At 43.1% G+C, this 26,578-nt stretch overlaps 1 protein-coding gene across 1 annotated transcript; it reads left to right on the plus strand.

Annotated features, from left to right (window-relative positions):
- The first annotated feature begins 7,793 nt into the window (after nt 1–7,793).
- Nucleotides 7,794–16,265, plus strand: insig2 (insulin induced gene 2). The gene is made up of 7 exons (XM_061054038.1): nt 7,794–7,951; nt 9,015–9,221; nt 9,417–9,589; nt 11,904–12,028; nt 12,239–12,405; nt 13,131–13,230; nt 13,891–16,265. The coding sequence occupies exons 2-7, from the start codon at nt 9,100–9,102 to the stop codon at nt 13,930–13,932; spliced, it is 729 nt and encodes a 242-aa protein (XP_060910021.1). The 5' UTR covers nt 7,794–7,951; nt 9,015–9,099; the 3' UTR covers nt 13,933–16,265.
- The last annotated feature ends 10,313 nt before the right edge of the window (nt 16,266–26,578 follow it).

A 26,578-nucleotide genomic window follows, 5' to 3' on the forward strand; every position in this document is an offset into this window, starting at 1 on the left:
TACAGCCCCAGCCACGCCCCCTGTCCTGTGTGTGTGACTGACTCTGGTTTTGGAGTGTGTGTGTATGTGTATGTGTGTGTGTGTGTGTGTGTGTGTGTGTGTGTGTGTGTGTGTGTGTGTGTATGTGTGTGTGGGAGATGGTGAGGAACTGGTTCCATCCAGCTGTACTGCTGCTGGTGAAGCTTGATTGGTGCACTAAATAAATTAACCAATCAGAGGACAGCACCTGTGCCGACACACTCTTTTAAAGCTTGACCAGCCAGGGACGGAGGCTGTAAGTTCTAGAAGGGGGAGGCCAGGGTTTGAATCCGGCCTGTCGGTCCCCTGCTCTCTCTCTCTCTCTCTCTCTCTCTCTCTCTCTCTCTCTCCATGATTTCAGACTCTATGCACGGTCCTGTGTTTCTAATAAACATGTTAAAAGACCCCAAATAACCTAAAATATGAGGAAAAGAATAATTCCGCAGGAGAAATACCAAGAAAGGATGAATAAATCAGGATCCGGAACATTTAAATTCAAATAAATTCAAAATGGCTGACTTCCTGTTGGGTTTACGGCTCAGGTTCAAGAGGCTTTTCTGTCAGACTTGACGTGATACATGTCTCTACAATGTCATACTTCTATAGGTGCAGAGCTCAGGAGGGGCTCCTCTGTTGAAAATTCTCTAATGGGCACTATGGAGCTATGTTTGCACTCCCATGAGGAAGACCAAACCTATTATTTTGAGTTTTGAAGCTCAGTTGCCCACTCAAAAAATGCAATTCTATAGGGCCAATGAAGAAACAGAAATGATTACACACACGCTTAGTCCTCTGTGTTGCATCATGCAGGTGTAGCAGCCTGAGGCCAGCAGGTGGTGCAATAGGTCAAGTCTGCACGCAGCCTCCGTGTGTGTGTGTGCATTCCTGTGAGCTGAAATATCAAAAATAAACAGGGCTTCATTACACAATTACAGCCTAACTGGGATAGTCCATCTTATTTCCTGCCGCCTTGTGAGTACAGATATATTTCAGTGGGCAGCAAGCCACTGTGATTAGCATTAGAATCAGAGTCCCTGGTGATGCTGAGGGCCACGCCGGCCAATCTGTAATCATTGTTCCGCAGGCGTGCTCACAGGGGAAACAGCCCGCTTTGTCATTATCATTCAATATGCCACACACATGCTGCCAGAGCTCTCCTCCATTCAGGCCATTTGCATTTTCCTCCTCACGGTTCCTGAGGATTTTCAGAGACAATGATGCTCAAATGAGTCCTGAACATGGTTCCTCTCCTCTCCTGCTCTCTCTGTCTCTATGTCTCATTCCCTCCTCGCTCGCCTGATTCTTCTGCTCCTTCTCCTTCTTCTCCTTCTGCAATTGTGCTCTCTGTAAATGTAATTATGTACAGGTGTCAGCTCCTGCCATTAGGGATCATTTGACTTTCCATTGTGCTGCGGGGTTATTTAGCAGACAAGCTAGCGCTGCCACAATTTGCTCTGTTGGATGTTTCATTGTTGCTCTAAATGTCAGCATCGCTGCACACACCAGAGACTCGTGTTCTGCACAATATTACTCTCTTTTTTTTCTGCATGAAGCCTAGCCTGTCTGTCCACACCTGGTCCATGCACACACACGCACGCACACACACACACACACACGCACACACACACACACACACACACACACACAGAGGGGATGTCAAACAGTCATTGTAAGACGAGCAGGCCCCGTGGGTGCAGATTTACACGCACAGGATCATCCGCTCTCGTGCACCTTTTATTGGAATAAACTAAGAAAATGACTCAACATGTTGTCGGTCTGTCTGACCTTTAATCGAGCCTGTAAAATGAGACACATTAAAAATATCAAATGGTGAATTTTTAAACATAAATATGGCTCTGACCTAAATCTTTGTCAGAGAAATAATCAGGATTTTCTTTTGTATAGCTGTGTGGAGCTGACTCGTCTGTGTCTTAAAGCTTGGTTCATTTTCGTAGGTGTTTTTTTTTTTAACAATTAAGAAGCATTTTTTTTACGTTTTGGTGACCTTGACTCTAATCTGTCTCAAAGATTTGACAACTTTTTCATATATTTGTGACCCTAACTCAGATGTAGAAGAGAAACATTTACTGCTCAAAGGATAAAAACACATTTTTCGTCACTTTATACTTCTCGTTCTCAGAGATAAAACTCAGGATTTTTAAGGGATGAAGATGAATGTTTTGTAATTATTCATGAATTTGAATGTAATCTGTTGCAGAGACTAATCTAAAACTTTAAGGATAAGATTATTTCTTGGAAACATGTCTGACCCTGACGCACCTTTTAGCAGAAAGATGAAACTGTAAGTTTTAATAATCGTGACTTTAATCTGCACGAGTTAAATCCACGAATTAAAAGGATAAAGACACATTTTTTTGTACTTATTATCGTGAGATCATGTTTTGAAATCAAAGCGTAAGCAGCATATCATTTCCGGTTAAAAAGACCGACATTACGTTCGTCCAATCAGCGACGATCCTTGTCGACCGCAGGTACCTACCTTTTCCTTTAGAAGTGAATGTCGTTGTGTTTTCTTATATGTTGTTGTGCTTTGCACTTCAGGGCCACCGTACATATGTGCAAAGGCACATCAGCGTAAATATATTTATCGAAAATGTAGGAATTTTAATGTCGATCTTGTTTTTATGAAAATGTTTTATTGAGTTATTTAACCTTCTCTTTTATCTGCTGGTTTGGGTCTGTCAATTTGAAAACTAGGAAGAGGTTGGAACAAATTGTGAGAATGTGTAGATACATTTCTGGCTCTAGTTTTGATGAACTTGCCCTCTTATACGGACTCAGAGCTACAAAAAGAGCCCAGGCTATCCTTGAGGACTGGACTCACCCCCTTTACTCAGAGAACGAGCTGCTGCTATGTGGTCACAGATATCCTCGGCCTATAGATGCAGGACGAACAGATTACCATTGGTCTCCTCGACAGCATCATGTAAATGATTTATTCTCTGATCTGCATGATTATCATTCTCCTTTTAAATTCTAAAGATACTTCTTTGTATGAATATCTGACCAGGACTGTTTTCTGTTTCAGAAATGACACCTTTTTAAGGGTCATCATGAAGTGTTTGTTTCATTTCTGATCATGAATCTGATCCGTCTTAGAGATAACATTTTAAGGATAAAATAGATTTTTTTGACTCCACTCTGCGAGAGATAAATCTACATTTTAAAGTATAGAGATGTATATTTCTCAGTCTCTGATATGAGGTCACAGTTTCAGAGCTAAAAATGATGTTTTTACACATTTTGTTTATCTTTTAGAGATCGTGTTCTCATTTGAAGGATAAAGATTCATTTTGCACCCTGACTCCATTTCACAGCTTTCACCTCGAGGAGAGATGAATAAATATTCAATTTTTTGTGCTCAGGTCAAATCAAACATACCAGCAGCCATTTTCTTTTGTTTCTCCCTCACCCCTTTATTCTTAAAATCACGCCTCCTCCTGCAGAGAGAGAGGGAGCACGGCGTTGGCGGCGTCCCGGCTCTGCAAACAGCCTCCTATCATGGTGTCTGTCTGGGGATTGGCGGATGCTGCGGGGAGGGGGTGGGGTTAGAGGTTAATTATAGACAACAGAGAGGTCACAGGGCCTATTATTTTGGAGCTGAGACCTGCAACGGTCCAATGGGGATGACATTTACGACGAGGGCCCGGCCCCACCCCTCCATCACCATCCCACCCCGTGCACGCCATCACTCACGTTTATCCTGAAGGGGCCGACAGTGGGACTCAGCGGTCTGATAATGAAAAGGCCCTTAGCGCTCGGCGGAGGCAGGATGATGAATTGAATCCCTGGATGTGTGGCTGCGTCAGGGGGCCTCCGCGGAGCCCTTGACAACTAATTGAAAGCCCCCGTACCCTCCTCTTACCTAGCAGACTTCCTTTATCACTCTAATTATAAGGGTTAAGTGAGTCTCCCAGGGGATTGTGGGTAGTGGGGTAGCTGTGTAGAACCTGCAGACTCATCTTATCAGCTCAAAAAAAAAGGAGAGCGTAAATAATCTGCCTTTACCTCAGATTCTGAAGACGGTGAAATGCAGCCATGATCAGCTTTTCCTTTTTTTTCTCACTCAAACCTTTTTGTCTGTCAGGCTTGTTGGGGATACTTTATGTTTTCATTCCTTAATGCTACAACAAGACCTACACCAACGATAAACACGTCTATTACCAGGTTATTGGTTTTACGAGAGCTTATACACACTCAGTGTTTTTAATGTTAACTGATTCCAACAAACGCCGTTTTTTTCTGACCCAATTACTCTCAATATCAGCAGATCAGAATTCACACATCGCTGAAGATAGTCTCCGATACATGCTCTCTTTCCCCTCATTCCTTCTTTCAAAGAACTCGTTGATACAAGGACATACACCCAGTGGTGCCTATATATAAAGAAGTGGGTATACTCTTCATTTTTCCATCCTAGGAAAAAAAATGCAGCATATACTGATTTATGTCAGTCAATCATTGGTGTGAATCCGAGGGGATTTAGAAGTGGATATACTCCGTATACCTGCATATACCCTGCACTACACTGCTGCGTACACCCAAGGATTCAAAAGCAGACTCCAAGGGGTAGAGTACAAAAACTCTGGATTTATTCAACGGTCCAGTTTGGACACAGACACAGGACACAGAATGTCCAAAAAGTAGCCAAACAAATCTGAGGGGCAAAAGGAAAGAGGAAGGTCAAAGTTATACACTGGAGGGTAATACATAATAAATGATGGAACGAGGTAAAACTCAGGGCAACAAAAGGAACTGGCAACAAGAGGGACGACACAAAGACTGAGGCCTCGTCCACACGTAGGCGGGTATTTGTGCGTTTTGACATTTTTGTACGCAAACTGCGTTTTAGGTCACTGAAAATACACCTTTTGTAAAACTTCTTCCAGGGTGAAGATGATCAGAAATGTTGTTTAAGAGTTTATGTGTAGACGGAGAAAGGGAGGAACATCTTCAAGATCTTCAACCAGTCCAGTTGACTTTTAGATCAACCTTCGATCTGCTTCATGTCTTAATGTTTGCCTCAGATCGAAATCAGAAAGTGTTCTTTAAAAATCCTCTGTCTCTTTTTTATCTCCGGTTGCAGCGGCTCGCTCTAAGCTTCCTCTGCCGGGATGTTTTATTAAAGCTGCAACATAAAAACCTTCAGTTAACCATGATGGAGTGAAGTCTGAGCCCTGAGTGGAAACGAGAGAGCGTTGATAGTGTGTTTTGGTAGAAACTATTGTGTTGCAGATATAATCCCTGAAACCGTCTGAGCAGCAGGCCTCGGTAATGCTGAATACAAAAACAGAGTGTAAATGGGACGGAGGATTACGGTGGATCCACTCCGCACTGTGACTCTCTCACCTCTGCATCTCTGTAAGCCTATTAGAGCACGAGAGCACATCAGCAGTGTTGTTGCAGCATCTAGTTAACTCTCTCTCTCTCTGTGTGTGTGTGTGTGTGTGTGTGTGTGTGTGTGAGAGAGGGGCATAGAGCTGTTTAGCTTTGAAATAAGAAGTCCGATGCTGCATGAGCCTTTCTGAGGATTTGACCAGTTTGCAAATATCATAAAAAGTCATAAATAACGTGCTTCTATTTAGAAATTAACTGTTTAATGTTTTTCTGATTGAGGCCGATGGTGGTGGTTGGTTTTTATCCTTAAAGTTTGCATATTCAACGTGAAAAGTCCATCCTCTCCGTCTTTTTCCTGCTCCACTTTTCAGAAAATGTGTGCTCAAACAGGCCGTTTGGAGATTTTCCCTTCATGACATCACAAAGGGCAGTAGCCCCTCCCCCAGGTGGGTGACACTCCCACAGCTAGGTGTTTGTTCTGCCCTCTGAGTCTGCCTTCTCACCGTAAACAATGCATAGCTTTCAGTGACGTCACCAGCGCGGAGGGCAAAAAACGCTCAGGAAAGTAACGTCCACCATTGAAAAGCCTGTAGAACTGCAGCACGGGCTTTTAATTTAACATCTCCTATTTAAGCGAAACATGTTCACCTGACACCATAGAAAAACTAAGATATTAAAATAAACTTTGAGTTTGGGGCACTTGCGATACTTTAACAGCACACGGGACACTAAATATCGCTAGAAATGGCAAAGTCCGTGCCGGTGTTACGTTTAAAAGAGTTACCATGTTAACTGGTGACTGTCAGCCGAGTGAGTCTGGTTGTCGTACGTTACGTGTCCTAACGAAACCCTATTTGTTTATCTTTAATTTAAACATATCTCATAAGTAATTTTGACATTATGATAATACAAAAACGGAACAAAGAGGCATTTGTTAGGACACTTTCAGTCACGTTTGTCTGAAAGTCATCAGTTAACATGGTCACTCTTTTAACTGTAACACCAGAACGTCACTTCAGTGATATTGCTGATATTTAGAGGAGAATCCCTCTCCTTAGGATGAAAGTCTACAAACATACAAGCAGCTTTATGTATTATTGATCGGTCTGGGTCGATAATGCTGCTGTTTGAGAAGTGAAGGGCAAGAAATTCCTCATCATTCAAGCATCAGTGAGTGCTAATTAGCTAACATTAGGTAGTTAGCGTTAGCTAGCGAAAGTTTCAGGATAGTATCAGCTGTCAATTTTAGTGTTCTGGGGCAGTAATTTGAGTTAACGGCAGGAATATTTAGCTTTAGTCAACACTATAAGTGATGTCAGGATGAGGAGAAGTCTGATGTTTCCCCTCACAGGGGCTGCGAAGGGTCTACATTAATCCACAAACCTCCTCCTTTCTGTTTTTTTCACGGATTAAATTCTGTAGAAGCAAAACTCGGGATCGTCTCCTCGTCGATTAGTGTATCACATTAAACAACAACTGTATTTCATTTGAAATGATTTAAATAAAACAGATAAAAACACGTAGGGGGCAACTGATACCAGTAACTTCTCAGTAGCGTATCGTGGTAGAGAGCCTTTCTGCCCTCCAGGTGGGCGGTTCCATAAGAGTGTGACGTCACGTGAAAGCTATGAATAGGACATGGAGCGAGAAAGCCTGAGACACCCAAGCCCTTCCAGAGAGGGGGCGTGGTCAGACACAGCTCATTTACATTTAAAGGTACAGACACAGAAACAGTCTGTTCTGAGCAGGGCTGAAATAGAGGGGTTTATATGCATGATCAAATACAGGATCAGAGTATAGAACAAGAAACTTCACACACATGTTTTTAGGAGCTCTGAGACTTTTATGTCTCTGAATATCAGTCCTGTGATTGACTGGTGAACAGTCCAGGGTGTAACCTCGCCTCTAGCCAAATGGCAGCTGGGATCGGCTTCAGCCCCCCGCGACCCCTAATGGGAAAAAGTAACGTGTTACAATTCCACATGTACATAGCAACACCTTCCTGCAGGCCCCTTGGTTATTCAGAATATTAATGGACATCTGTACACTACATAAAAAAATACATGCATAAGTATAAAAACGAAAGAGAAACTGTGAAAGTGGGAGAGAAAAAATACATATGTATGTTCTTGTCCTGAGAGATACAATAATAATCAAGTCCTTAGATATGCTAATAAACATGCTATAATAAACATAACATAGGTAATTAAAAAACAAATACAGGCTATTTATTTATTTATTTAAACATAACGTTAACAATTGTGTTGGTATGTTACGTTTAACGTGAAGAATATTTCTCCATAAATAGCTGTAAGTGTTTGAAGATCCAGCAGCTGTACTCTGTGTAAATAACTTCAGTCACGTAATGCGTTCGTTTTGTGTAACGCGCTGACGTCATCGCCTTCGACGCTGATTGATTGGGTGTTCGTTCAGCTTATACAGCCGGAAGTGTACACACAGTGGGGAGAGAAGGCTAATTAATATTCTCGTGTTTTGTAGCCTAGCATCTCACTTTATCGTAAATATATTTTTGTAATATGTAAGCGTATTTGTGGAAGATATCTGTCGGCACAAGGTAAGATCTCTACTTTACACCGGACACGGTGTTATGACGGTTTAAAGCTTGTTAAAACAAATGCTAACTGCGGCTAACTATACGGTATTTATCTATTCAACCAGGCTAGAGGCTAACGCTAAGCTAACTTAGCATTTCCGATTCATCACAACCACTTGTTAGTTATTATCACAGGTGTTTATTTACCTATTTTAAAGAGTCAAGGAGAAGAGAACGATGCTGCTGACACTGCTCAATGATTATAAAAGCATATTTGACCTCAGCACGACAGCTAGAGGAGCCGAGTTTATCTGGCTAAGTTTGTTTTTATTATAGAAAAAAATGTTTTTTAAGTTAAGAGTGTGAATCAGATGATCAAACAACGTCAGCTGACCTCCGTATTAGCCTCACATGTAACCTTATTATGACTGTATGAGGCTCAGAGAGGGGCTGAAGGTGAGTGAACTTTAACAGTTGTATAACTCTGCCTCATCTCTAAGTCAGGTAAAGCGTGTAAAAGCTCAGTAACACCTGTGTAACTAAAACATTGTATACGTACAGGTTTCTTTTCCAATATCTTCTAGATTCATTACACGTAAAGTGAAGTTCTTGAGGACTATTTGTTTTAATCTTGATGATTACAGCTCATGAAAATAAAAACAATCAGGTATCTCAAATTATTAGAATATCTCATAAGACCAATGAGATAATGATGTTTTTATTGTATGGAGTCTCTGGATTGATTTGCCTACGATCCTTTATTTTAACCTGATGGAGCAGTTAGGATTTTGAAGAAGTGGCAGACACATATGCAGTGTTATAAAAGTGTAGAGTTTGTCTCCTCGCCATTAAAGATCTCTGTCGCCAGACAACATCTTTGTTTTGTCTTTTCTTTAATTTGGTCTTTCCATGACAATAAACTGGACAATCCCATTTTTTTATGTAATGTTTTAATGCTGTTGTTGATTAAAAAAACAGAAAAAAGTTTGTTTCCCGTTAACTCCAATCTAAAGAATTTCAAATCATAGCTTGTAAGTTGTGTTCAGGCGGCTGTCTTCACACTCTCTTGATTCTTTTTTTTCAGCTCAGTGTGGGATGTCAGGGAAACATATTAACCTCACCGGTGGACGTCATACAGCATTGAGTATTCTCCGGAAGTAGGCTCACGAATGTCCCTAACACTGACAGCCATGAGTGACAGCACAGTGACCAGCGGCCGGCAGCAGTGGTCAGGGTCCGGGCAGACGCTGCAGCCTGCCAGGGGGCCTTTTATCTCAGTCATCACCAACAGGTAAGCTGTTGGTTTTTTCTCTGCATAAACTCACCTCAGGTAGATCATCATGCTGACCAAAGGCAGGGACTCTGAAGTTTTTCTTTTTGGTATTTCTGACATAGCTGAGGAAGAGAATGAATCACTTTCCGTTTTAAAAATCGAACAGGACACATTTTTCGATTCTCCTGACTGCCTTTCTTCTCTGCCATGTAGGACCACCAACCTGTTGATCCGCGGGGCCATGCTGTTCTCTGTGGGCGTGTTCCTGGCTCTGGTGCTTAACCTTCTTCAGGTGCAGAGAAACGTCACCCTCTTCCCCCCAGATGTCATCAGTAGTATCTTCTCCTCAGCGTGGTGGGTGCCGCCCTGCTGTGGCACGGCCTCAGGTATGTGAACGCGGCCCAAATTAAGTTCCTCATCCTTCCTGGTTTAAATTTTACTTTTAGAAATTAAAAGGAAATAGAAAGTTGTATGTGGGGTTTAGTCCCCCACATTTTTGAACGTTCGCTGAAATGGTAGGAAATGTTTATAGAGTTTTGTGCAGCATGACAACAACATCGAAACTTTAATTTGAAGTGCATGTTTGAACGCAAACAAACACATTATTCACTCGGACTTCACCTGGAGTTTCTCCTCCAGCCTCCTCGTATTTATTCTGCAGAAAGTCAGAGTGAGCTGATGTGAGAACGCAGCAGGATATAATCAGGAGAATTCACCTGGAGAGAGTGGGAGGGGGTGGTGACGTTTATTCCCTGTGATTGCTGCACGCCACCTCTACGATCCCCCCGCGTTATAATCTACTGCTGTGAGGTGCATGTGTGATTGACCAGATCAGGAGGATTTCAGGGGCAGTCTTCATGAAGTTCCTGATACATTTTCTGAAATTTGGCTTAAGTCAAGCGTAGTTCGTATAGTTTTTAAGGTGAAATATTAAAAATGTAGTCCTTTCTAATGTGTGTTACTGAAAAATTAAGAACAGCACAAATAACAACTAATTAAATCAACAATAATAAGAGTGTTGAAGTGAGCTGAAGTCACAACACACTGTTAGGGAATGCTGGAAGGTTTCTAGACATGGAAGATAAGAGTGCTGATCTGAACATGAGCTCCTCACTGGAAGGCAGAGTGTTTACGTTTCCCTGCTTCCTTTGTTTGTTCAGTTAAAGCGAGACCTTCAGATAAACCAGTTCAGCTCAGCTGCTAGTGAAGTGTCACAGTGCAACCGCACACAGAGCACGGCACTAACCGCCAGAGACTCACACCTGATTCAAGTTATGACAAAATGACAAAACCTGTTATGTAAGATTCAAACATGCTCATATGTCTCAGCTGACTGACACTGAAACCCTGCACTGTTATAACGTAATGAAAATGTAATGATTGCTTTTTAATTGTCTTAGCTGGAAGTATAACTAGAGGAAGTAATTCATTGTTTTATGTAATTAGTTTAAAAGTTTTGCCCATGGCAGTTTGAAAGAAATCTCTTATTGACCACGTAGCAGTCAGAGCACACACACATCTGCACGCAGTCTGCACAACAAGTCCGCCAGGACTTCAGCGGAGTAAGCAGCGTTATTGAAAACTCGTCCCCTGGGTGTGGAGCTGGGGATGGAAACTCAGCGCAGTGCAGCCTGCTCCCAGGGGGCTGAGCGGAAAGCACAACAGCCCGAGGCTCTCCTCCTCCCCACACACACACACACACACACACACACACACACACACACACACACACACACACACACACACACACACACACACACACACACACACACACACACACACACACACACACACTGAGCCTCCTGCAGGAACACAACGCTTCCACTTGTTGCTAACACACACACACACACTGTGCTTTTCATCCCAGGGGAGCTCTGCTGTAATTTGTTGACGGTGCAGAAATCTGTTTAATTTAATTCAAGGGTGGTTATAGGTTATCAGGAACGCAGCTGTGATGCAAAAGTGTTTAATTCTATATCAAAATAGTATCATACCAAGTCACTAAAGTCACTTTATCTTGTCATTCTCTGCAAATACTGTCTCAATTCTCAATTCCCCCCAGTTAACTTCATCATTCATTTTGTACTGTATATACCCCCTGTTTTTATTTTTATTTATCTTATCTATTCTTTTTTATGTGTATTTTTGAGCTTTCTTGTCTGTGCTGCAGTAACGCCCGAATTTCACCTCTGGGGATCAATAAAGCACTATCCTATCCTATCCTAAAATAGCAAGTAGCTGTTTCTGAAGGCAGCTTTTTGGATTTTGTTTGGCTTTCTGTTCACACATGTCTGCCTCAGTGACTGTAATATTAAAACTTTATGTAGAATCTTTAATTTAGGAGAAGTGCTTCACAAGGAAATGAAGTTACAGGAGTATAAATCAATATAAGCTAATTAAGCTAATAAAAAAAAAAAAAAAAAAGATTGATTAACACTGAAAAAAAATATATATATATATATATATATAAGCTAATAAAAAAAAGTGTCAATAAATGTTTAAGAGTCTGTTTGATATTTCCAACTACAGTCAGCCCCCCCCCCCCTCCCCTGACTCTCAGAGCCTGTGCATGTGTGTCCAGTAATCCCTCCATGTCAGTGTAAAACAATACAGAACTGATCGTGCACTCACAGCGGGCGTGAGCGCTGGATGTGCTGCCTCCTGTTAAATGTTTTGCTCTGTGTTCTCTCTGTCCTGCAGCGATGATCGGGCTGCTGTACCCCTGCATCGACAGCTGTCTGGGTGAACCTCACAAGTTTAAGCGGGAGTGGTCCAGTGTGATGCGCTGTGTTGCCGTGTTTGTCGGGATCAACCACGCCAGTGCTGTATCCTTAAAGACCGATGCCTTTGCTGCTGTTGTTCAACACGTTTATTTAAGATGACAAAACTTAAACTGGGCAGTATTTGTTCATATCCTCCCTGGAGAGCTCTGAATTTGCTGTCAGTCTGTGTAAAATGTTGAGTCTTCCTTGTTATCACCACTGTGACTCAGCTATGTTTGGACTGCCTGATCCTTGACCTCTGTACTCCATCAGAAAGTGGACTTTGCCAACAACGTCCAGCTGTCTCTGACTCTGGCGGCGCTCTCCATCGGCCTGTGGTGGACGTTCGATCGCTCTCGCAGCGGCTTCAGCCTCGGGGTCACCATCGCCCTGCTGGCAACGCTGGCTACACAGCTCCTGGTTTACAATGGAGTCTTCCAGTAAGTTCAGACACGTTTAGATATCACTGAGACGAGAACTGTGGAAAAATATGGAGTAAGAAAACGATGCAGCGGATGTAAGGAAGATGCAAAGTAATAGTTAGATAAGAACAGGAAACGGTTTGTTTCTGTGTCTGTACCTTTAAATATGTAAATGAGCTGTGTCTGACCACGCCCCCTCTCTGGAAGGGCTTGGGTGCCATTTCTAGCGATATTTAGTGTCCCGTGTGCTGTTAAAGTATCGCAAGTGCCCCAAACTCAAAGTTTATTTTAATATCTTAGTTTTTCTATGGTTGTCAGGTGAACATGTTTCGCTTAAATAGGAGATGTTAAATTAAAAGCCCGTGCTGTAGTTCTACAGGCTTTTCAATGGTGGACGTTACTTTCCTGAGCGTTTTTTGCCCTCCGCGCTGGTGACGTCACTGAAAGCTATGCATTGTTTACGGTGAGAAAGCAGACTCAGAGGGCAGAACAAACACCTAGCTGTGGGAGTGTCACCCACCTGGGGGAGGGGTTACTGCCCTTTGTGATGTCATGAAGGGAAACTTTCTAAACAGCCTGTTTGAGCACACATTTTCTGAAAAGTGGAGCAGGGAAAAGATGGAGAGGATGGACTTTTCTCATCATTGGGGGGTTTGTAGACGGACTAGAGACACATATTAGTGTTAGAGAAACATGGTGAAGTGTATCATATGTGACCTTTAAAGTGTTTCTTCTGCTCTCAGGTATACGTCTCCAGACTTCCTGTATATCCGCTCCTGGTTACCTTGCATCTTCTTTGCGGGGGTGATAACTATGGGCAACATTGGGCGGCAGCTAGCCTTGGTGAGAAATGGAATCATTTTCAATATATTCACTTTGCAAAACACTTTTAAATTACTATTCCACACACTGAGGGATCTTTGGATGGACTGTAAAGCATCACAAATATTTCCTTCAAAGACTAACTGAAGCCCAGAGTTTTTTTGCTGCAGTGCATCTTTCAAAAAATGCTTTTATAACGTTGATGTGTAATCATGGACGAGCCTGGGAGGGATTAGACACGCCCACTCACCCCTTCTTCAATTTATAGGACACACACACACACACTTATTAGCAAGCAAAGGGAGGTTATTACGGCATGAGCGACGAATGGAGAAGCAGCGCTGAAACTTTTGCAACATAAATTTATGTTTAACCCTAACCCTACACTGCTCCTAGTGGTCATATGCATATTACATCTCCCGGACGAATAGCATTCATTTCTGTGGACGCGCACAACCGACGCTCCGAACCCCCGCAGGATACGCAAGGCTACTGTATAAATACTCTGTACTCAGATGTCGAGAATTGGACCCGAATAGATCAACAACACTACTTAGGCTACTACCTGTATATTGGGGGTAAGGGTTAGGGGGGTTAGGGGGGTTTTGCTACTCTAAGAAAGACACCATGAAGGAATCCTGTACCTCATGTGTTTCCTCTCTGGTGTGTTTGTGTTTTCAGTATGAATATAAATTAATTCAGGAGAAGTCGCATCAGGACTGAGGGACGTGTCGGTGCCGCTCTGCTCATGAGGACTTTGCATCGACCTGAAGCCAGACGCAGGTAATCACAGGTAACACAGCGGGACCTGCTGACCCTGGATGAGCAAACAGGAGGTAAAAGGAGCTCCTGACTGACTGATTGGTGCTTTCTGCCGGACGACACAGTATTTTTGATCGTGTTTTTTTTGGAGAGCGGCGGTTGAACAAAGAGAGCAGAGTTTGTCATGTTTTGTTTTTTTTTGTTCAAAGCTGCTTCTTTATCTATGCTCACCTGGAGAAAAGGGATTAGCGGCGGAGCGTCTATCGTTCTGCGGATCAGCTCGGATGTTTGAAACCTTTGGCTCCATCATGCCAAACACAGACACACGGGGGGGATCAGTTTGAAAGTCTGCTCTTATCTCCGGATTCTTTTACGTATCAGCGGAGAACACGCAGTCGGAGAACTTAAACCTAGACTGATACGCATCTATATAGCAGACCTTTTATTCTACATTATTAGCTTCTATATCTACAGTTGGATTTATTCTTGATAAAAGGAATGATGATGTGACTGTACACCTGTCTGTGAGGACTCAGTGTTCACCTGCAGGTACAGTATCATCGGATCCACAGGAGGAAAGACGAGCGCTTTCACATGAAGTACTTTTGTTTGAACGAACGTTTAATGTTGAATTTATCGATGCAGCTTGTAGAGTAAAGATGGAGGTTCACAAAAACATCAGGATTTATACAGCAGAGCATTTTTTTTAAAGCTAGTTTCTTTCTAGACATCTTCTGATTTCCTTCAAAGATCCAGAGAAAAGGTGCTCAATGAATCCGACAGGAGATGGACATTAAATACCTTATTAAAGAAATTGAGTCTCTGGTCTCAGATTGAACATGTTCTCACTCTTCTTAATTTTTCTTTAACACATGAAGGAAGCAAAATATTAGAAACACCTTTCAATGTACCACACACCCACTACGCATTCCATATCCTCTCTCTGACCTTCTCAACAAACACGAACATGTAGGAGCTTCTTTTTAAAGGTGGAGTCAATTGAAATGTTTGTAAACACAACAAACTGGGCCCATCTCCCCCAGAAGCTCCGCCCCCTGCAGGACGTAGTGTGTACGTTTACTGCTTGTACCTACACTGCAAGCTAACGCACGCTAGCACGGAAGCAGACCAACTCCACGTCCACGGGTAAAAGCCAACACAAGGTTCACCCTCGTTTTAGAACAAGCTTTATCTGCTTGGTGTTTCGCCACACTGTGATTATATTTTCTCTTCTTTGCTGCTACGTCCATGTCCGTCATATTCTCCAGTTTGAATGGCGTCCAATCGCTGAATTGTATCCACTCCTAAACTCACCTGCTGCGCTGTCATCTCCGCCCAGAAACGTCCCGAGTCAACCAAAACAAAATCCAGTCAGAGGACAGGGTCTCTGCAGACACAGTCACCACCACACATGTATGGAGGCCCAGAAGGCACGATGGAGCAGCTTCACTTTAGGAGAAGTCTGTATTTTATTTTGAAGGAACAAGCTGCTGACTCTACCTTTAACCCCGCCCAACATGTTCTCACTTTTGGTTCTTCTTCTCTAACACACATGAGGGGAGCTAAATATTAGGAACACATTTCAACATGTACACTTGATTTAAAAACGACCACACACCCACTACGACTTCTGAATATGAAGCAGGAGCTTTGTTAAAGCTAACCTTTAGATTACCCAGGCGGTCATCATGAAAGCTGCAAGTTTGACCCTCTGTATCTGACCATGTTAGATTCATACCTACAGATATAAACACGACAAACTAACATCGGTTATCGAGGGTATGTTTTTACGTTGCGGTGTTTCATTTTTACGGTCATGAATATATTCTCGTCTCCGAGGCGGTTCAGATCGTTAGTCTACGTCAGTGTTATCGTAACCCCAACGACCAACCTCGCCATGCCGTGTTCTTACAGTGTTTGAATATCTTCTCTGTATGTCTGTAGTCAGTGTTTTTCACAGCGGAGGGATTAATGGCGCTCCTGTAGACGCTCATGAATCAAAACAAAGGAGGAAGCGTGCAGACGTGTGTTCCTGTCTGTACCTACGTGGCGTCTTTAGGGACAGTCTGTTATTATTTCAGATAATTTGGGTAAAAACAAACATCATGAATGATCAGTGTTTCGGTCAGATTCGATGATTGTTGAATTACTATTTTTTATTTTGAGGATGGCGTGTTTTCTATTGACGCTGTACAGACGTTTCTGATGTGATGGATTGTTCCAGTCGCTTTGTGACGACCTGTAAAAACGAGGATTCATGAAAATACAAAATAAAGATCTTGTAATAAACCAGAGCCTTCTGATACCTCTCTTTAAACCACTGTACATGTGTCTGATACTGTATTTCAGATAGGATATGTAGTAGTGATGTAGTCAAGACCACATGACCCAAGACATACCCGAGACCAGAGTGCTCCGAGACAAGACAAATACATTTAGAGGTCGAGACAAGGACATTTAGGAACCAAGACATTTAGGGATCGATACCGAGATAAGACCAAGACCGGGCGAAACGCTAAAAAAGTTTGGGAACCACTACTGCTCTAAATTGCTCAAAAACTCAACGTTAATGTACAATTTAGAAAATGTGCAAGAGTTCGCCTGCAATTTTGTAAAATTAAAAAGAGAAAATAACTCAATATTAGGATTTCTATTTCATCGCTGTGGTATCGACACAGATCTCTAACGACCTGACGAACGCCAACAGGCTGAAACACGGTGGCGGTTTCAACTCTTTTTCTTACCTTCTCACCATAACTCCTCCCACGCAGGTGTTCCTCTAACCGCTTCAGAGACCGCTCCCCTACTAAACGGAGGTCAGCTGGTCCCTACTACAGCGCACAGAGAGCACGCCACCTTCCCATAATAGTTCCAGGTATCGATATGGTTTGGTATCTAAGCTTAAAGCTCTGGTGTCACCTTTAGATCACATAAAGGGCGCAGACGTGTCGGCCTGTGATGCACACTCTGAAGGTTGGAAGCGCTTTAGCAGATAATGAAGTGGAGAGTCAACGTATCTTCTGGCACAAAACGGCGAAGCACGAGCTGCACACATCGTCCGCCACGGCGTTCCCTGCTAATGTGGATTAATGTGTGCTGTCTGCGTGCAGAGCCTGCAGACGCACACGCTCACAGACCAAAGTAATTAAGATGAATAATCAGGATTTAAAGAGCCTTTGTTTGCATTTATTGCTAAACTCCAGGATAAGGATGGCGTTTGTGTGAGCTTAACGCCGCCGTGTGAGCCAATTTGCTGTGTGAATGTTATTGTTCAAGGCTAACTAGCTAGTAAAACAATAGGCGTGATGTGTCATAGCCGTAAGTGCTGCTCCGAAGAGCTAAACTCCCCGCCACTAATGAATTCATTAATCTCTCTATTTATTCCTGACAAGCAATTATCTCCTCCTGCAGAACGAGGGTCAGGAGGAGAAGGTTGAAAGCTCTCACAAACCCGCCGAGGAGGAAACGCCACACACTGCTGTCCTCGTACACCTGCTGCTGCCTCTTTTATCTTCTCTTTCATAATCCTGCCTTCGATGATCTGGGTGCTGGATTTTAAGCCTTAACAATCTTAATCTTTGAAACAGACTTTTCTTCATTTTGTCTGAGGAGGACGAGGAAGCTGCCAGAACACAAACTCTTTAATTTCTTTGCGACCTTGAACTACAACATTTTACATTTAACAGGAAGAGACGCTTATATTTCTTAGCCTGCTACCACGATGCTAAAGACGTCTTTGGTGGCCTTGAATCTTAAAAGCAATTCAGAAACATTGAAATCAAGTCGACTAACCTGAGCGTTTTCTGTTTATGAAACTGAAAGAAAAGTTACCACCTTAAGATGATGAAAGATAGAAACATCTAAAATAAGATCATTTAACAAATTCCTCCTCCGCCGACTTCTGTCATGTCAGGTCAAAGTGTAAGAGTCGGGTCAGCTGCAGTGGAAGTCATCATCAGGCACAAAAGAGATTTGATCATTTCATTTAAAAAAAAAAAAAAAAAAAAAACTGTTCAAAGGGAGCTGTGAAGCCGCACAGCAGTGCCTACATATACCATGATGCATTGCTACAGTCACCGTTTCTCCAGTTTTCAGCTACATCAGGGTGATTTGTTGGTGTTTCAGCTTGCTTGAGGCAGAACAAATTGAATCATATATTACTTTCACACCTGAACCCCTGACAAACTTTTCAGCTGAGCTTCATGTGTGAACATGGTGACCTTCATTCTCTGTGATCGCTGCACGACCATAGACTGTCTGCACGCCACCTCTACCATCTCCGTGATCTAATGAACCTGCTGCATTATGTTTCCTGTTCTCCAGTATGTTCTTCTCCGTGAGGTGCGCATGTGTACAGCCAGGTCAAGAGAATATCGGGAGCAGACGTCTTGAAATTATCTCGATATTTTCAGGAGTGCATGTGTGAAAATGGCTAGAAATTATTCACGCTGACTCTACGGAAAGAGACACTACTTCATTTCACCCGCATGTTTCATGGTTAAGGGTTGGACCCAGACTACAGCGAGAACCTGCAAACTCCACAGTGAAGAGTCACAACTTAGAATCCAGAACCTAACGAAACGTACCGCCGTCATTCACGTGTTTGTGCAGGATGAATTTTTCAAATCGAGCAAACATCCTCATGGAACAGGAAGGGAAATATTCACAGATTATGTTTAACGTTTGCAGATAAAAACAAAGAAGACAAACCCAAGGGGACATTTCTCTGCTTTTGGTCGTCGCACAGGAGGAGTTTGAGCCCCTCCCTCTTTTCTTATTCTTCACGAAGCGGTTGGCTCTGCAAACATCCTCATCAGGTGTTTGTGTGTGTGCTGCTTTGGAGAAGGATCGCATGGAGATCATGGACGTGATGCATTAGCAGACTCACATTTCCTGTAGTGCAGCCTGAGCTTTAATTAAATCCAAAGCTGCATTCAGTGGTGTTAACATGAATAATACACCTTCCTGCTTCACAACCAGCGCTCATTAATCACAACCCTCCACAATAAAACTGAATTTTAACCATTTTCAGGTGCTCTCTCCTCTCACGCTGCACGAGGAGTCATTTTAAAGCCCCGATTTACATTTTTACAGTCTCGTTTTTTAAAACGTACCCACTGAGACTTCTGCCACATTTCTGACCCTCGGTGTAAAGCTCGCTCGGTCCTCCACTGGAGCTGGAACTCATAAAGTTTGACCTTGCACCCACTTATGTGTTTTTCACACATAGCAGAGCACAAAACCTATAAAAAGGCGTGCAGTAATGGCCGAGGACAGGCCGAACACGATGAAATAGGTGTTAGCGGGGGAGCCGCGGCGCTCCATCTCGCGCTCGTCTCTGAGGGATGACCGTCTAAACTGGAATAAAACCCTGTTAAACGGTGTCACAACATGAATCACTGCCCCGGGGGACATCCATCACGGCTTAAAAGGTGACCACAAATGATCTGTGAGCCACTAGATATTGATTACTCATGTGCTGCAGGTGTCAGGTTTAATGTTGCAGCGGCTTGATAGCGTCGCCTCTGACAGCCGCTGCCCTAACTCTCCTCTGATAGATTTTAATGGTGAAATATTGATTTCTTTCTGGCCAAGGTCTGCCAGCAAGGGCCAGATCATTTGTTGGGGTAATGCAGGACACTGTGAGCCCTGGTCCCAATCAATCATTCTGACAGGAAGCACCAAAGAGGAAAGGAAAAGGAGGTGAAGCTGCAGCGGATTCATCCACATTCAGGAGTTCCACTAAAGGAGAGAACCTGAGGAGTGTGTGCCGTTAATATGAATACTAATGATGTGTTTATTGAGTGGGAATGCTCTGCAAATCACAGCTGACGGGATAACAGTCGGAGAGCCTCGGGCTGCGAATGAGGATCTCGGAGAGAGGGTCTATATTTTATTTAAGCGTCTCTTTAAGCGCGGCCGGGGAGAGAGACTCAGGTAATGTGTTGTGTTACAACTCAGTGCTCGTTCCCCCCAGCCGGAGCGATAACACACCCGCTAATGGGAAGCCATCAATCACAATCAGCCGCCTATTCCACCAGTGTCTGCGCTCTCCTCGGCTCTGTGAGAGGGAGCCGGGATAGAGCTAATAATGGAGTTTTGTGGCTCAGCCTCCACATCCAGGAGTCATATTTCCAGGCAGAGCTTTGCCGTGTCAGCACGTCGTTTAATAAGAGAGCCACAAAAACGGCCGTGAGGAGCGGTTAGGGCCCGGACGACGAGGCCTTCGCAGAGGGGAGGGCGGAATTAATGCGCAGCAGGTCTCAGGTGGGACCAGTGTGTTGGATGTTCGGTGCCAAAAGCAGCTAATTGGTTTTTCATTACAGTGTGTTCAGTCTGCTGTTGCACACACAGAGCCGAGTGGCGAGCAGACAAAGGACGAGAGGGAGAACCCAGAAATGAACAAGCGAGAGATACAAGAGGGTGTTTGTAGACATTTGAGTTGATTCAGTTTTTTTTTTTTAAATGTGACCACACGCACATAAATAAAACAGAATTTAACCTCAGTGTACTTCTAACCACACAAGGAGGTCGAAGGGAAAGATTTTTAAAGCGACTTGTTCCGCGGTGTCGTCTTTTCTTAAACACTTAAAGCTAGTTAACCAAGCTGCTAACACATGTCCTAAACATGTCACATCAATTAAATGTTGTTGTTGTTGAACCTGTGCGTGTGCATGCAATGACCACTCTGCAAAAATTGTTATCTGATGCATGACATAAACGCAGGGTCGGTTCTAGAACAAATTGACTTCAAGTGAATCTGAGATTAAAGGCAAAAAAATGGGCATGATTTTGAAAGAAGCATTTCCACATATCTGAAACACTTCATCATTTTAAACTTCTTATTATCACCTACAAAGCCCTCCATAACCTGTCCTCCCCCTACCTGTCTGAGCTCCTCCACCTGCACGCTCGGGTCTGCTGACCCAAGTCTCCTGCCCCCCCTCCTGCAGGACTAACCACGGGTCCTTGGGGGGACACGGCCTTCTCCTTTGCTGCTCCCACCCTCTGGAACTCACTCCCAAAAACCATCAACCTTCAAGAAACCCCTTAAAACTCACCTCTTCTACATCACCAACACACCCTGCTTTCATCCTCCTCCACCTCCTTTGTTCCGCTTCTTTGAGTCTTCAGAAAAGCGCTCTTAGAAACATTTGATTGACTACATAATAAATATCATGAGATGTAGATGAATTAATTTTGTCCACAACATCTTTTTTTCAAATCTTTGGACAGAACTTCAGTGATTTTAGAGGAATATGTTCCTGCAGTTTGTGTTGATTTGCCTTCTCAAGAGTGTGAATGAATATATGACGGATGGCCAGAAGGGGGCGCACTACTACACATCTCAACCAGCTCCACTCACGTGTGAACACAACAACACAAATCTCACGTCCTGACTGAGCTGCTGGAGGCGATCCTGCAGGATAAAGACGAGAGAAGTCAGACTGTGGCTGACATAAAGATACGTTACTTTATTATTTAAGGGAGAAAAAAAATCAAATAATGGAGATTTTTGTTCCAAATTTAAGTTTAATGATTTGATATTTATCTATTTCTATAACAGCAACAATAATCCTTATTTTTGTTGCTGATGCTCCTCTAAATCAAATAAAACTTGCGATAAAAATACAGTAAAGCTGAGGGGTGATATGATTGGTGCTGTGTAAGGCGACTGATTGGATGTACACACACACACACACACACACACACACACACACACACACACACACACACAGATCAGGAGGTCAAAGATTTGTCCGCAGACTAATGGTCGACTTCCTCCTCGTATTGTTCCATCGTCTTCCGGCTGTCTGCCTGTACCATGTCTGTCAATCACAGGGTGGGGTCTGCATGTGGCACCAGGTTACCACGGCAACCGGGTAGCTTCAGAGCAAAATGCCAGGGCCCCGACCGAGCAACACACACACACACACACACACAACCCCGAAACCCCAAACACACCAGAGGTCCCCGGGAAGGTGACTCCCTTTCAGAACTCGGGGGGCTTCATAAACTGCTTTTAACATTTTTAATGGATCAGTTTTTCCCGTTTTTGTGTCATAAATTATTTGGTCGACTTGAGTGTGAATTATTTTTGTAGCCCGATGCCGCTTTGTTGGACGCGCGCTCGTGGGGTCGTAGTTCATATCCTTTGGACGGCAGCAGTGTCGCAGATCAAAGTGAGGACTTTGTGTTTGAGGGAACAATGGAGCGGTCACACATGGACGACTCTGCTTTGTGCCAAACGTTCAAGTCCCTGAATCTCCAAAGACCTGCAGCCGGTGGGAATCCAGCAGGCGGGGGCTCCGCTGCACAGACGGGTTCAAGACCAATGTCAACACACCGGGGGGGCAGACTGAGCTCACAGACTCTTCTGATCTCACATTTTCAAAATCAGCAGCTCGATCTAAAGCTTTAAAATATCAATCAACCTATCGCATGTTTTTTATGAAGCGCCAAATCTCAGCTGCAGTTTTCTAATCTCTCAGAGAAGAACGGGTGGAGACCAAACTCTGGTAAAGACGCAGCGAGGGCGTACAGCGTTAAGTGAAACACAGTTCGGTGTGACATATTAGCACTCAGATGTTCATCATAAGAAGTGTTCGTATGTTCTGGTCTCTGCTCATAATAAATCCAAGATAAGAATCTGAACACTCAGAGATGCGGCGCTAGAAAATCATCGCCAACGAAACCAGTTTTCCTCTGGTACAGCGAGCTTGTCGGGCGCTCTTCTCTGCTGCTATGCGACACCTATTTCTAGCTGTTTTTGGGTGCGCATAAAAGTTATTTTATTTTTCAACTTTTCAGCTCAAGGCGTGGAGTCGCAGCGTTTGTCATTGTCACTTTTGGCTAAAGCAGCAAATCAAATCCAGCAGGAATTTTTACCTGCACTTTTTCCGACATTTTCTCTCCTCGGAGCAAAGCAGTGGCGAGAGCTCTACGTTTGCTTTTTCCCACTTATTTTATCTGGTCGCCCGTCGTTTCACGCAGCCCTGCTCTAAAGGCGCTCCCAGCTGTTTTTATCCTGAGATGCACTCAGGCGTTTTTGCACACGTTTCAAAAGTACGGTGGCCGGGAAGTGCAAAACAAAATGACAAAGTGTGAAACACTTTTACAAAATTTTAGACAAATTCACATTTTGAAAAACATTTTTACATTTTATAAAATGAAATTACAAGACGTGAAACAATTTACAATTGGCAGAGTGAACCAAATATTCCCTTTAAGTCAGGATTCTGTCCTTTGTAAATGTTTTTGGGGACTGGTAAAAGAGTTTTTGTTTTTGTAATTTTGTTTTTATAAAATGTAAAAATATTTTTCAAAACGTGAATTTGTCTCAAATTTTGTAAAAGTTTTTCACACTTTGTCATTTTGTTTTGCACTTCCCGGCCACCGTACCAGAGGCCCCACGATGCGATATCATACTGATACTTGATCTATTTTTGTTTTTTGAAAGAAAGAGAAAACAACAGGTTAGCCATCTTATTCTGTTAAACAGTATCTTGTGTTTTTAGGAAAGGGGCAGGTATTCTAAGTTTTCTTCTTTGTAGTTTGCTCATGAACAGTGTTTCAGTATTATGAGACAATATTTCATCTTGTTTTATTGTGTTGAAACCATACACTGAAATGAGCAAATAAATCAAATATGAAATTAAATTAAATGAACGATACAATATTATTGCGATTTTAAACATTTTGCGATATGTTGAGAATTGCGATAAAATATTTAGATTTTCTCACTTTTTTAACTTCATATTAAGTCACCAAAACTAAACTAAATCAAAAACTGTTTTGCCAAATAAGAAAACATTCTCAGTCTATTCATCTCACTTCAGTCTTTTTATGTCTTCACGACAGGAGTGAGACGGACCGACACTGTGATCAAAGAGGCTGCACGCTCCTCACAATCTGAACTGTTGGTGTTTCAGTCTAATCCAACATTAACTTGAATCTTTAACGATGCAACGTGTTCACAATGAAGCGTGCAACCCCTTCAGTAATTAAAAAACGTAAAAAAGCACATTTGCTGTTAATATAATAAAAATATCGATACTTAATTTTAACGACGATTTAATATCACCATGAAAAATATCACAATACTATGCTGTATCGATATTTTCGCCCCACCTCAAATTATCAGAAAACTCGAATCAGCTCCGACTTTTCACTCCAGACGGATTTCAAACCTTCATCGGACGGATTCAAGTCACATCTTTGTTTTTAACTTTTTATTGACGTCAACTTTCCTGTTCCTTTCTTTACGTCCCCCGACCTCAACGCCACAAGAAAACGCTTACACTTACGCCTACACTGAAAACAGCGTCCACAAACTAAAGGGGGTCTGACAGATCAAGCTGCTGTACTCGTCGACCTGTGAGTGAGAGCATGGCGTGAAAACATGTCGAACCTCTACAAGAACACGTGAGGGAGTGGAGGATCTGTGGGAGGATGATGATGGGACAGAAACTCTGAAGATGACAAAAGGAGAAGTCGGAGTTCAATCGCTCCTTAAAGATTTCTAAAAGGTGTCGGGGGAGCAGAGAGGGTCTTTCATCAGGGCGCTCGTCACCACCACAGACATTTCTGGAAAAAAAAGGACTCCTCCCTGCAGAACAAAGGCCGACTGTGCTCGTCCTCACACACACACACACACACACACAGTCAGTTTGTGTCTAATCACACATGGCATTGTCATCATACAGTGATTTCCTGCCCTGACACACACTCCACACTCACTCGGTCATGGAGGTCAAAGCACATTTTCTCACCGAGGGTCTGAAGACACAAAGGCTCTGTCACGGTCCCCTCCGAGATTTGGACTCCGCTGGGAGCTTTACGCACAGAAATATATCGAGCACAGATGAAGTTCGTCTCTGTCGGCGTGGAGGCAGACACAGAGTTTGAGAAGTTGTCGTCAACTTTTCTTTGGACGCCCGGGATGTGACAAACAAACACGTGGCACAATAAGACTTCATGACGAGTCCTCTGAGGTCGATTTCAAACACTTTGTCCTTTCAGTGAAATCAAATAACGTTTCGATTTGATCACATTTACATCTTACGCTCGTGTTTTAAGACAGAGAGATAAGGAACACTTCAGTTATTCTGTGAATCTTTAACGTTACACAAACACGGCTAGATGAAACTTCTTCTAGAGGAAAGAAACGACAACATTTGATTTTTCTAGACAAAATGAAAATGTGGACGCTCATTCATACTCACATCAGGGTCTTAGCTGAAATCAAGGACTCTGACTTTTAGGGAATATTCAAGAATATTTCTGAGAATCCAAATTAATTAAATTCCCGCCAAAATATTATTTTCTGTCAGTGCAGAAACAACAAAAACCAACTCTTAAACCATCTTGGAAAAAAAGGCAAATTTATACGTTCAGATTTATGATGCAAAGACAAAATATCAGAAATGTAAAAAACCTTAAAAGATATTTGACTCTGTAAGGGTCACTTTTAGAGACTCAACGATCCACTTTTATTTCTGTTCCGGTACAGATATACAGATATATATATATATTTTTAAAGGTTTATGTTTTTGCTTTTTCTGCCTTTATTTTAGAATAACATTGTTGAGAGAGAGAGAGAGAGAGCGAGAGTGGGGAATAACATGCAGGAAAAGAGCCACAGGTCGAATTCAAACCCGTGTATTCAAAATACACGGGGCGTATGCACTACCCACTGGGCTACCGGCGCCCCCTCAGACCGGGAAGCGGCACCAACCGGATGTTGCGTCACTTTAAAAGCTCACCAACAGGTCAGTGAACATAAACACAACTTGATCCCCGAGCCGAGAGGAATGTTAAAGAAGAGCAGCTTGTGTAACCGTGGCAACAACACGAGTGTCTGTATGAAGACAAACCACACAGCCAGCTGACCACGTTCAACGTCCTCCATGTTTGTTTCTCATCTGAAGTCACGTTTATTCCCGTGAGATTCTGTGAGATCTCGTGTCTGTGGAGTCGTTCCAGCAGGTGTTTCTCTTTCAGCGTCTGAATCGTCTTTATCAAACTGACTTTGTCTTTGTGTTGCTGCGACACCCTGATGTCTCCTCTTGGGATCGGTAAAGGATTAATCTGGTCTTATTTTAAAGTCGGCGGTGCTTTAGAGGAAACTGCAGCTCGCTGAGAACGCTGAGCGTCTTCAGCGGTGGAAAACATGGCTGCCGGCTGAGTCAGACAACAAAAGGTGTTCATGTTTCTCTTCATGCAGAAACCTGAAACTACAAACTTCTCTCTTGTTTCCCTCCTCGTTCACTCTGCTCTCCTCCTCCGTCCTGTTAGCTCGTATGCCGACACACACACACACACACACACACACACACACACACGTGACATGCTAAATCACTGACGCCATTAGACATGCTCGCTGACCAAACAGATGACATGCTCGCCTCCTAATCCGCGGTTTGAATCGCACTGCGCGCCGTGACTAAATGCTTTTGGTCAAACACAAATCATCAGTGTGTAATCCACTAAGCTGTGTGTGTGTGTGTGTGTGTGTGTGTGTGTGTGTGTGTGTGTGTGTGTGTGTGTGTGTGTGTGTGTGTGTGTGTGTGTGCGTGTGTGGTCCTGAGTAGCAAAACAAACTGTA

The sequence above is a fragment of the Labrus mixtus genome, chromosome 13 (assembly GCF_963584025.1).
Source record: "Labrus mixtus chromosome 13, fLabMix1.1, whole genome shotgun sequence".
Classification (NCBI taxonomy): Eukaryota; Metazoa; Chordata; class Actinopteri; order Labriformes; family Labridae; genus Labrus; species Labrus mixtus.

Excerpts from the sequence above, each read along its gene's own strand:
- insig2 (XM_061054038.1), top strand. The coding sequence starts at position 9,100 with ATGTCCCTAACACTGACAGCCATGAGTGACAGCACAGTGACCAGCGGC. Across the intron at positions 9,222-9,416 it reads ATCTCAGTCATCACCAACAG|GACCACCAACCTGTTGATCC; the intron begins GTAAGCTGTTGG and ends TCTGCCATGTAG. Across the intron at positions 12,029-12,238 it reads GGATCAACCACGCCAGTGCT|AAAGTGGACTTTGCCAACAA; the intron begins GTATCCTTAAAG and ends GTACTCCATCAG.